Source organism: Pongo pygmaeus, chromosome 9, assembly GCF_028885625.2.
Source record: "Pongo pygmaeus isolate AG05252 chromosome 9, NHGRI_mPonPyg2-v2.0_pri, whole genome shotgun sequence".
In the NCBI taxonomy this organism is placed as follows: domain Eukaryota; kingdom Metazoa; phylum Chordata; class Mammalia; order Primates; family Hominidae; genus Pongo; species Pongo pygmaeus.
This window is the reverse complement of record NC_072382.2, coordinates 94806094-94818970: the sequence shown is the minus strand read 5'-3', so window position 1 is coordinate 94818970 and position 12877 is coordinate 94806094. Positions and strand designations below refer to the sequence as shown.

The following is a 12877-nucleotide window of genomic DNA, read 5'->3' as shown; positions in this document are numbered from 1 at the left end:
TATTTCTCCATCTTTTTAGTTTCAACTTGCCTATACAGTTATATTTGAAGTGAGTTTGTCATTTTTAAATTTATTTTCAATCTCTGTCTTTCAGTTGGTGTATTTAGACCATTTCTATTTAATGTAATTATTGATATGTCAAAGCTTAAGCCTTTTTTTGTTCCTGTTTGTTCTCTAGCTTTTGGTTTCTCTATTTTCACTTTCTTGTCTTCTTGGGAATTACATGAGCATTATTTTAGAATCCATTTTATCTATAGTGTTTTTGAGTATATCTCTTTGTAGATCTTTTTTAGTGGTTGCTGTAGGTATTACACTATATTTACATAATTTATCACAGTCTATTGGTTTTTGACATCTTTCCAGTTCAAGTGTAAAAATCTTACTTTCCTTTATGTTCTTTTACTCTGTTCCATTTATAACACAATTATCTTAGTGTTTCCTGTACATATACTGAAAACCATATTAGACATGGTTATAATTTTTTGCTATCAAAAAATTTAGAAAATACAAGAGGATAAGGAAAATCTATTGCATTTCCACCCATGTTTTTTACTCTTTTTGGTGTTTTTACCTCTTCGCTGATGTCTTAAGATTGCTTCTTTATCATTTCTTTTCTGGTAAGAGAACTTCCTTTAGCTGTTCTTTTAGGGTGGTCTGCCAGCAACAAATCCTTTTAGTTTTACTTCGTTTGAGAATGTTTTAATTTCCCCTTCATTCCTGAAGGGTATTTTTGCCAGACATAGAATTCTGGGTTGAAAGCTCTGTTCTTTCAGCACTTGAAAGCCTCCATTGTTTCCAGAGAGAAAGCCACCATCATCAGAATTGGTTTCCCCTATAGGTAAGGTGTCATTTCTCTCTTGCTGCTTCCAAGATTTTTTTCTTTGTCTTTTGGTTTTCAGAACTTTGACTATGATGTGTCTTAACATGGCTGTCTTTTGATTTATCCTGTTTGAAGTTCACTCAGCTTTTCAATCTGTAGGTTTACATTTTTTTTTTTTTTGCTAAGTTTTGTAACTTTTCAGCTATTATTTCTTTGAATGCTTTTTCACCCTCCCCATCTTTCTCCTCTCCTTCTGGGTTCTCTGATGATATAAATTTTAAATTGCTTGTTATCATACTACCTGTCCCCAAGGTTCGTTTTCTTTTACTTTTTCTCTCTGTTGTTCAGATTGGATAATTTCTATTGTATTATCTTCGAGCTGATTCTTTTCCCTCTGTCCTCCTCATTCTGCTTTTAAGTCCATCCATTGAGTTTTTAAATTTGGTTATTATACTTTTCAGTTATAAAATTTCTAATTGGTTCTTTATATTATTTATTTGCTAAAGCTTTATAATTTTTCATTTATTTCAAGCCATATTTGTAATAGTTCATGGAAGTATTTTTATAACAGCTGCTTTAAAATCAGATAATTCTAATGTGTGTCATCTTGGCCTTGGCATCTGTTGAGTGTCTTTTCTTATTCAAGTTGAGATCTTCTTGGTTCTTTCTATAATGAATGATTTTTATTGATACCTGGGCATTTTTGTGTATTGCATTTTGAGACTCTGGATTTTATTCAAATGTTGTGTTTTAGCAGTCCTCCTCTGACAATTTCTAGAAGGGAAGATGGAGTGCCACTTTATTACTGCCAGGGGATAGTGGATGTCCAGGTCTTCACTTGGCTTCAGTTGGTGTCCAGTGGGAAGTGCTCCTTCTTACTGCTGATTGGAAGTGGGAGTTCAGGCTTCCCACTAGTCTTTCACTAATACACTTTGATTGAATGGGCATGGGTGCCTTGTAACTCTTCTCACATGGCCTTCAGTGATACTATTAGTGGGGGTGGGTGAACTTGTCACCACTAAGCAGTGGTGACTCCTCAACAGCCTTCCTATGATACCACCCGAGAGTAGACAGGGAGAGGTGCCTCCTTACCACCAGGTAGGTATAGAAGTCCAAGCTCTCCACTGTCACGATGGGTTGATGACGGCCTTGTTAATGTCTAGTGAGGATGAAAGTCCTGGCTCTCCACTCAGTCTTCTCAGACATTACCCAGGAAAAAGGGCCAGGGTTACCTTGTTACAGCTTAGTGAAGGCAGAAATCTAGGTTTTTCCACTAAGCCTTTGTAGGTGGCAGTGGGGCTATAGTTTTTTTTGTTGTTGTTGTTTGTTTGTTTTCTGTTTTATTAGGCTGGAGTAGAGAGGTTGTTATCTAAAAGTGTATTATCTTGCTAGGCTGTCTCTCTTCTGGTCTTTTGGCTGGAGAGAGCAGACTTTCCTTGGGGCTCTTTTTGTTTGTTTGCACCCATTGGCATAACTGGTTTGCCGGCTTCTGTTACTCAGTCTGAGATATATGAGGCAAAAACAAATCCTAGGGAACTCACTATTGTGACATTCTTGAGTCCCAAGGTCCTTAGCTAGTCTGTCTCTTCTCTCCATTTCTCAGAGTCTTATGTTGTTTTATAAATGATGTCCAATTTAGTGGGAGGATAGGGAAGAGTATATCTATTCCAGAAGCAAAAGCCTCAAATATATGTACTTAAACTTATAGTTTTATAATGGTTAGAAGGAAAAAAATAAATCCTTTTTAAAAGGAAAGCAATTTCTAAAAGGAAGCTTTGACAGAGTTAAGTTATTCAAGGCAGAGTGTGGTAAAGTGTATCCTTAAGATGTTTCAGGAAAATGAAATTGTAAATAAACCAGAAATTTCAAAGGAGGAAGCTGTAGAGTGAGCTGGCAGCAACAAAAGCATGTTAGCCACAAGATACCATTTTCTGCTTAGAAAAACAGCATATTACTAGCTTTATGCAAACCAAATCAAGTACATAGTACTTTTCTTTTTCTCTCTTTTCCCCTACTTTCCTCCTTCCTTCTCTTTTGCTCTCCTTCCCTTTCTTCCTCTTTTTCTTTTAACTAGAGAAAAAGAGAAGCAGAAAACTGCAGCAAAAATAGGTGGCTCTCAACAATAACGTAGCATTCCCAGTGTATTCCATGAAATCCCTGTTTACAGTGGTATTAGAAGGTTTTAGCTTAAAAAAAGAGAAGAGGCTGGGCAAGGTGGCTCACGCCTGTAATCCCAGCACTTTGGGAGGCCGAGGCGGGCGCATTATCTGAGGTCAGGAGTTCAAGACCAGACAGGCCAACAAGGCGAAACACCATCTCCAATAAAAATACATAAATTAGCTGGGTGTGGCGGTGCGCACCTGTAGTCCCAGCTATTTGGAGGCTGAGACACGAGAATCACTTGAACCAGGGTGGCTGAGGTTGCAGTGAGCCGAGATCATGCCACTGCACTCCAGCCTTGGCGACAGAGCAAGACTCCGTCTCAATTAAATAAATAAATAAATACATAAAAAGAAGAGCTCCATTGTCCAATATCTTTGGAACATGATGGATTGGAAAGGCTAAATCAGTTTGTTTAAGGCAGGACTTCTTATGGCCTGTAATATGCTAATGTGTACCCTTAATCTCCAGGAGGGGAGGAGTCTTAACTTGGCCAGCATTAGCTTAAACAGCGTTTCCTAAACTCACAGTGTTTTCCACAGAACAAATTTTTATGAAGTTACCATAAAGATATTTTTTGGTTAGCACTGAAAACCAGCCATCAGCCAAATAATAAAATAGAACTGCAAAGCATCAAATGGCAAAGATTCATATATTAAATGACTGCTTGGCACCTGTAAACAAAGCCAAGAACTTTTTAAGAAGAGGAAAACATACCCAAACAGAAATGAAAGATTTGGAAAGCAGTGACTGAACTGGTTAAATACAACTTAGAGATGGCACCTAACTTTCTAGATTTCTGTATGGTTTTCAAACCTACTACAGATTGTGATCTGTTTATTTATATTGACCAATATGTAATGATTTAATGTTTATGTTGTTGTTTTAGAGCCTTATCTTCATAGAAAAACAAAGGTTGAGTTGACTTACATGATAAATGCTCAGAGTCTAAGCTAGCAAAAACCATATATATACTTTTATAACTTAAGCTACCATATAGTGGCAGTTACTTGAACTACAGGCAAAAACATCTAGGTAGACTAAGAACTAGTCTTGTAAAATCATCTGTTAAGTGGCATCAAATGTTTCATATTTCAATCTTAATGGCTTAATTACCTCCCTAAAAGGTATTTAAAAAGGTTCAGTAACTACTTTAGGCTCCTTTAATTAAATTATCATATGTGAAATATTTGTACTCCAAAAAAAGTTGGTTATAAAGTAAAATTTCATAATCAAACCATATTTCCCATTGATTCATTCACTAAGTTAAGCAAAGATATAGCATCTACTACATTTGACATACTCAAATGATTACTACCCTACGTGTTATCTGTGGTAAAGAAGGCATTTTGTGTGCCTTCTTTGTGTGAAGATACAGGGATAAGTGAAAAAGAAATCTGTATCCTTCTCAATACCTATGCAGAAGCACTATCATGTAAGAAACAGTCCTACCAGTAACAAGGTAATAAAGACCAGTTTTATTATTTCAATTATCTATTTCATAATAGCAAACTTCCATATTTTAAATTATCACAAAATTGAGAACATCTTTATTAGATAGTAATAACCACAAAAAATTGTTTTTTGTTGTTGCTCACAAAATTATTTTTTGTGAGCTAATTATCATTTATTTCGTCAACAAGTCTCTTGAGAAATAGAAAGCCATTTGTCTAGTACTGTGCTAACAGAGGTACAGAAAATATAGCAAGACAACAATCTAGTAAGAGACAAAATCAATGCATATAAAACAGAGAAAGACATGACCAAACTTATAATTAAAATACAAGACATTTGTTTATACTAAAAACAATTAGTTTAAAATTAACACAACTCTACAGGTCAAAAATGTATCAAAATGTGTGATATTAAATTATAATAAATTTTCTTACTTGAGCCTTTAGGCTTTGTAGTTGTCCTTCATAATTCTGAGTCATTGCTAAATTACATTTTTCCAGACTGTCCAATTTCTGTCGAAGTAACCCTACCTGCATGAAGAATAAAATTTAATTTTGCTTTTTCTAAATTTTGCCTGACAAAATCAGAAAATGTGCAAAAGAGAAGAACAATTCAAATAAAATGGCTGTACCAAACCAAGAGTAAATATTTGTACTGCACTTCTTAAAATAGCTATCAATAATTAAATTCACAAAAACCAAACATTGCTAGCACTATTCCACAAGGTACACATTAGGACAGTACGGATGTTTAACAAAAGATCCTTATCATCATCACATTTAAAATTCAGGGTTAGAATTTACTTTGCATTATCCTTTTGGGAGGCTATGTCATCATTACTCAGGCAAAACCTCTACCAATATAATTCAGCTTTTTTTTTTTCTCCATTACCTTCAAGAGGATCTCTGTTTTAGTGGTATTATGAAATAATTGTTACATTTTTATAACAACTAATACATTAAAAAGAAAAAGAAAATTGTCTAAGAGCAGTTCCTAAGGATTTGGCTTATATAATTTGTTTCTTTAAAAGGCAGATGAGGCACTTGTTTACATATCTGTGTCAGTATACATATAAAAGCTAGAAGAAGAAGAATGCGTATGCCATGTCTGATGACCTACCTTTACTGTGAAGGAAAACTAGATGCCAATAACTAAGTTACCTATGCCAAACAATAATATAGTTAACTATGCCAAAAAACTAAGTTCCACTGAGAAGTCAATAAAGGTAGAAAAATGGCTGATGAACAAGTTAACTAATGATGTTTTGTTACAGTATATAACTAGCAAACATTTCTCTTAAACATTTCTTTTTCCAAAAGAAAAATTCACAGACACAAAGTTCACATCAAATAAAGCATATGGTTTTCCTGAACTCCTTCGCAGGCCTGAGAGCACTCATAAATTCTTCTATGACCACCAGCTTGGCAGTGAGCAGCCTAGAGGGACTAAGGGAACTCCTCTTAAGTGGGTGTCCCAGGTATACACACACCCCTTTACCAAACTCTTTTCTCCTTTGTCCTATTATCAATTCTTGATATCTTACTTCTATTTTTTTCCAGCATATTCAAAGAAGCAAATGTTACTGAACTCTGCCTTGTCCACAGTTTTGATGACTACTTCTTTGTATCTACAGCAGCAAAAGTACTTATATCTTTACTTGCAAACAATATTTTACATATATATTAAATATTTGCTTACTTTTACAGATGGCATTGACACTATCTATCTGCCTCTATCAGCAAACATCTATGGATTTAGGTTCTGATTTTCACTTATTTGATATAATACATTTAGCCTATAATTTGCTGACAGAATTTCAAGCAATAAATGCTGTTGCTGATGCCTGATAAAAAATATGTATAATGAAAACATATTCTGATAGAATACTATATATAACAGTCTGATGAATTAGCAATTTGTTAACGTATGTATTCAGTACCTCTTGACCTTTCTGATCCAAACAAGTTTGTGCATTTGCCAGTTCTTGATCCCGAAGATCTAATCGTGTCTCCAAAGCCCGCATCTTTCTTTCCCAATCCATTTTTTTGTTGCTTACCATGATGTCAATTTGTTCCATTAGTTCCTGAAGCTCAGCCTCACAAGGAGAAGTTCTGGCAATTGTAGGAAAGTAAAATACATTTTAAAGTAGGGAAATGTGAGGGCAAAAAAATTATTACATTGCTCTGCATAGCTTGAACATTATTTCCTGAAATTGTTCAATTATTTAAATGGGAATAAGTTAAAAAGCTGAAGGTTAATTTTTAAAATTAATAAAGCCAATTTCAGAGCTAACAGTGTATATATACTTAATTTTTTAAAATAACATTTTTTAGAATAGGCTAATTCTAAGGAATATGCTAATTAGGAAAAATTATAAGACTTAGCTTCAGGATCAACGCTCTTCCATATAGGCATACATATACCTATGTCTATCATAACTTCAGAAGGTTTGACAGAGGCAAACTTGGATGTCATTCGTGTCTGTTAAGGACAGGAGAGCAAGCCTGGGCTAGGTAGGACCAGATTCAAGGGTACCAACTGGGCTATAGTATGGCTCCTCAAGGAGAGGAATTTGGCATGATATGGCTGGTGTCTGTTTCTAAGGAATTTGATCAGGCAGTGATATGGTTTGGCTGTGTCCCCACCAAAATCTCAACTTGAATTGTATCTCCCAGAATTCCCACGTGTTATGGGAGGAAACTAGGGGGAGGTAACTGGATCATGGGGGCCAGTCTTTCCTGTGCTATTCTCATGATAGTGACTAAGTCTCATGAGATCTGATGAGTTTATCAGGGGTTTCTGCTTTTGCTTCTTCCTCATTTTCTCTTGCCTCCATATGTAAGAAGTGCTTTTTGGCTCCCCCCATGATTCTGAGGCCTCCCCAGCCATGTGGAACTGTAAGTCCAATTAAACCTCTTTTTCTTCCCAATCTTGGGTATGTCTTTATTAGCAGTGTGAAAACAGACTAATACAGTAAATTGGTACCAGTAGAGTGGGGCGTTGCTGAAAAGATAACCGAAAATGTGGAAGCAACTTTGGAACTGGGTAACAGGCAGAGGTTGGAACAGTTTAGAGGGCTCAGAAGAAGATAGAAAAATTGGGGAAATTTTGGAACCTCCTAGAGACTTGTGAATGGCTTTGACAAAAATGCTGATAGTGATATGAACAATAAGGTCCAGGCTGAGGTGGTCCCAGATGGAGATGAGGAACTTGTTGGGAACTGGAGTAAAGATGACTCTTGTTATGTTTTATCAAAGAGACTAGAGGCATTTTTGCCTCTGACCTAGAGATTTGTGGAACTTTGAACTTGAGAGAGATGATTTAGGGTATCTGGTAGAAGAAATTTCTAAGCAGCAAAGCATTCAAGAGGTGACTTGGGTGCTGTTAAAGGCATTCAGTTTTAAAAGTGAAACAGAGCATAAAAGTTCAGAAAATTTGCTGCCTGATGATGCAGTAGAAAAGAAAAAACCCATTTTTTGAGGGGAAATTCAAATCAGCTGCAGAAATTTGCATAAGTAGAAAGGAGCCTAATGTTAATCCCCAAGACCATGGGGAAAATGTCCCCAGGACTTGTCAGAGACCTTCACAGCAGCCCCTCCCATCACAGGCCCAGAGGCCCAGGAGGAAAAAGTGGTTTCATGGGCAAGGCCCAGGGTCCCCGTGCTGTGTGCAGCCTAGGGACTTGGTGCCCTGTGTTCCAATTGCTCCAGCCATGGCTGAAAGGGGCCAATGTAGAGCTTGGGCTGTGGCTTCAGAGGGTAGAAGCCCCAAGTATTGGCAGCTTTCACATGGTGTTGAACCTTTAGGTGCACAGAAGTCAAGAATTGAGGTTTGGGAACCTCTGCCTAGATTTCAGAAGATATATGGAAATGCCTGGATGCCCAGGCAGAAGTTTGCTTCAGGGGCAGGGCCCTCATGGAGAACCTCTGCTAGGGCAGGGCAGAAGGAAAATGTGGGGTGGGAGCACCCACACAGAGTCCCTACTGGGGCACTGCCTATTGGAGGTGTGAGAAGAGGCCACTGTCCTCCAGACCCCAGAATGGTAGATCCAACAACAACTTGCACTGTGCACCTGGAAAAGCCATAGACACTCAATGCCAGCCTGTGAAAGCAGCCTGGAGGGAGGCTGTGCCCTGCAAAGCCACAGGGGCAGAGCTCCCCAAGACCATGGGAACCCACCTTTTGCATCAGCATGACCTGGATGTGAGACCTGAAGTCAAAGGAGATCATTTTGGAGCTTTAAGATTTGACTACCCTGCTGGATTTCAAACATGCATGGGGCCTGTAACCCCTCTGTTTTGCCCAATTTCTCCTGTTTGGAATGGCTGAATTTACCCAATACCTGTACTCCCATTATATCTAGGAAGTAACTAGCTTGCTTTTGATCTTACAGGCTCATAGGTAGAAGGGACTTGCCTTGTCTCAGATGAGACTTGGGACTGTGGATTTTGGGGTTAATGCTGAAATGAGTTAAAACTTTGGGGGACTGTTGGGAAGGCATGATTGGTTTTGAAATGTGAGGATATGAGATTTGGAGGGGCCAGGGTTGGAATGATATGGTTTGGCTGTGCCCCACCAAAATCTCAACTTGAATTGTATCTCCCAGAATTCCCACGTGTTATGGAAGAGACCCAAGGGGAGGTAATTGAATCATGGGGGCTAGTCTTTCCCATGCTATTCTCATGATAGTGAATAAGTCTCACGAGATCTGATGGGTTTATCAGGGGTTTCTGCTTTTGCTTCTTCCTCATTTTCTCTTGCCTCCACCATGTAAGAAGTGCCTTTCACCTCCTGCCATGAATCTGAGGCCTTCCCAGCTATGTAGAACTGTAAGTTCAATTAAATCTCTTTTTCTTCCCAGTCTCAGGTACATCTTTATCAGCAGCATGAAAACAAACTAAGGCAGGCAGGTATGGGGAGATACTGTAAGTCTTTAGACAGTGAGGTTACTATAGTCATATACATAGTAATATCTTGGGTCTAGGAGGGTTTATTGAGTTTCAAACAAAATGCTTAGTATAACAGCTAGGATTATAGCAACTGTAGTTAAGAAGACAGATTGGTAAGTGCTCTCACTACAGAGTTCTTTTTCAAAGAAGCTGAAGCATTCTCCAGGGAGCTGGTATAAGTCCAGTCACTCAAACTGGATAAGCAGGTAGTTATTGAGGCCTTACACTTCAGCCTAAGGAACATACAAATGTCCAGATTAGAAAAGCAAGTTGTTTCAACATCCATTTCAATGATGGTAGTGAGGCTTCTAATGTATTTGTGTAGCTGGGAGGAGGACAGGAGGGAGAGGCAGGTGCCACATGACAGCATTTCCTCCATTTAGTTTCACCAAATCAGAGTTTTAGAGCTAATTAAGGATCATTTAGCATTTTGATAAAACTCAGGCTCAGAGAGGCCCAAGATCACACAGCTAATTAATGGAAAAGCCAGAACTAGATCCTAGGCAGCTGTTTCCCATTTAATGTGTCTTCCTGTATACTACACAGCAAAAGACACAGTGTTTTGAATAAGAACATGCTTGAAAAATACAGTACAAATTCGCTCCATTGCAATAAGGTTAGAAACAGGTATTAAAATCCAAAGAATTTAGAATTTCCAGAATCATTTTCTAAGATATCCAGAGTCAACCCAAAAAGATGATGTTCCTTTGGTTTATTCAATATGATTTTCACCAGTTTTGACATCAGAGAGGTTTTAAGTACAAAGTGCCATTCTGAAGTCTTCTCCTAGCATTCCTGGAGGAATGTTAGGCCCAGAGGCTTTCAATTTTTACTTAAAACCTAAAATAAATCTGACAAAAGGATGTATACTAATTCCTCTATAAATAACTTGATTGAATTTTAAGATTGAATTTTAATTGGAATTATAATGTAGGAGGAAAGAATAGAACTATGGCCTGGTGTTTCCACACCATTTTTCTTTTTCATGATGACATGTATCACCCTGTACTGTAAATAGATTTTGTCTATTTTTTCCACTCTGAAGAAAAAGGACTATATCAATGTAAGCTCTAGGAAAAAATAACTATATCAGTCTGATTCATCACTATCTCACCAGAGCCTAGTATAGTACCACAACCACAGCACATAGTAGATGCTCAATAAATCTCTGAAGAATGAATGAGTTCCTTTAATTGCTAACCTTTGGCATGTAAGAATGTACCATGCTAAGAAAGTTAAAATAAGGCCTACAGTAAAGTCTGGACATAATGTAATCTACTCAATCAATATTGTTCAGTGAATGAATGGTTTATTTCCTGGTTATGGTTATGCTATGCAAAAGTTAGAATGTTAGACTCTCAGGATGGAAGAACTCTTACAAGTCAACTAGTCCAACTACCCCAACTACCCATCCAGTGTTTGCATTCCCTCTATGAATACATATATATATTATATATATAAAAGTATATATAATATATAAAATGTATATATTATGTGAAAATATATTTTTATTAAAAATATATTTTTATAAAAAATTTATTTTCATATAAAAATATATAAATATATAATTATATATACAATTTTTTTTTAGATGGAGTCTCACTCTGTTGCACAGGCTCAAGGGCAGTGGCACAATCTTGGCTCACTAACACCTCCGCCTCCTGGGTTCAAACGATTCTCCAGCCTCAGCCTCCTGAGTAGCTGGAGCTACAGGCATGTGCCACCACATCTGGCTAATTTTTTTTTTTTTGTATTTTTAGTAGAGACGGGGTTTCATCATGTTGGCCAGGCTGGTCTCAAACTTCTGACCTCAGGTGATCCTCCCACTTCGGCCTCCGAAAGTGCTGGGGTTACAGGTGTGAGCCACCGCACCTTGCCCCTCTACAAATATTTCTTAAGAGAATCATCTGTCATACACTACTGATCAGATTCAGCAGGTCTAGGAAAGACCCTAAGATGCTGCATCAGTAACAAAAGTATCAAGTGATTCTGATGCATGCCAAAGTTTGTGACCTGTTTTTCAATATCACTGCAAATAAGTTATCCATCCTAGGTCTGAATTCTTCCCTTAACAGGTAACCACTGTCTGAGATTGTAGCTAGACAGTAATGTGTTTTAGACAGATCTTTTTTATATTGAAGAACTTTTCCATCCATTGGTCCTAATTTGATCTCAGTGATTCCACTGAGACCATTCAGGACAAATGCCTTTTCAACACAGTAGACTTTAAAGTATTGAATACAGTCATCAGTGTGTCAAATACAGTTTTGGGTGTACTTCCAGTCTTCTTTTGTCAGTGTTCAATATTAGAGACTGAATATATGGATGGACAATAATAATCAGACCATATGACGGTAGACTCTGACCCATAATTTCTGCAACAACACAACCAGTCCAGAAAGCCAAGCCACAAAATCTGCAGCAATTGTCCCATAATAGTCAGGGCTTGATCACTGACTGCCATCTTCCCTAATTTCTGTCCCCACTTCCAACTCAGGACAAACTAGAGAAAGCCAAATATACTCCTCAAAACACTCCCCTAGGGTGCCCCACTTTTAGTTATTCTGTCTCCAGCCTCTATATACCAGCACCCTCCAATGAGGGCACACCTGAACCCGTCTCCCTTTTTTTACCTTAAAGCTTTCCCACTCCTCTGCCTCCCTTTGAGTCTCTGCCAAATGCAAGTGATAGTGGGTGACTCCCTTGGTATAGCAAGCTCTGAATAAATAAGTACTTTGAGTTGTTTTCATTTGGGTGGTCTTTATTTATTTCCACAAATATTTTTATTTCCTTGTATGGCTCCTAGAGATTTTTTCTTCACCACTCTATACTCAGTATCCAGTATACTGCTTGAAAAATACTAGATGCTTAATACACATTTGCTGAATGAAAAAAAAAGAATGACTACGGTAAGATTTTCAGACCCTTCAAATTATATCTCTTCTTTGAACAAGTTTTTTTTTTTTTTGCCAATTTCATCCTTGAAACGTACCATTTGGAACTTTAGGATAATACGACAGGTATGGTCTAATCAGCTCAGAGGCGGTCTCACAGATCCTTTGGTTTAGGTGCCATATAATTTTATTTAACCAGATGGAGATCACATTAGTTGGATTTGGGAGAGGAAAGGGTAAAGCAGTGATATCACATTGTTTCAAGGTGGGTTTATTCTTATCTAAAAATCTTCTTTTTTATGCATGCTATGAGTAAGCCACCTATTCACTATCTTGTGCTTGTTTAGTTTTTTGGGAGGATGGGTCCAGTGGTAGGTCTGTGTAATTATTCTTATTAAATTTCAGCTTGATAGTTTCAGTCTTTCATTGTGGGTCATCATCACTAGTTCTTTCAGCAAACATTCATTAAGCACTGTGTAAGGTACAGGGAAAACAGAGACAAAAGAGCAACTGCCTGTGAATGGAGAGACTTGCAAGGCAGGCAGGCAGAATAAAAGACTGATGAATATATGCGGGCTTTCAAAAAGGAGGTGTACTGA

At 37.5% G+C, this 12877-nt stretch overlaps 1 protein-coding gene across 11 annotated transcripts in view; it reads right to left on the bottom strand.

Moving 5' to 3' along the window:
- DEUP1 (deuterosome assembly protein 1) overlaps nt 1-12877 on the bottom strand; it is a 95601-nt gene that overhangs the window by 60873 nt on the left and 21851 nt on the right. For all 11 annotated transcript variants that reach the window (XM_054439298.2, XM_054439302.2, XM_054439297.2 and 8 more), the window contains exons 3-4: nt 6375-6546; nt 4870-4965 (exon numbers count right to left, since the gene is read on the bottom strand). In XM_054439298.2, the coding sequence (XP_054295273.2) occupies nt 4870-4965; nt 6375-6546 (268 nt within the window). The remainder of the gene's footprint in view (nt 1-4869; nt 4966-6374; nt 6547-12877) is intronic.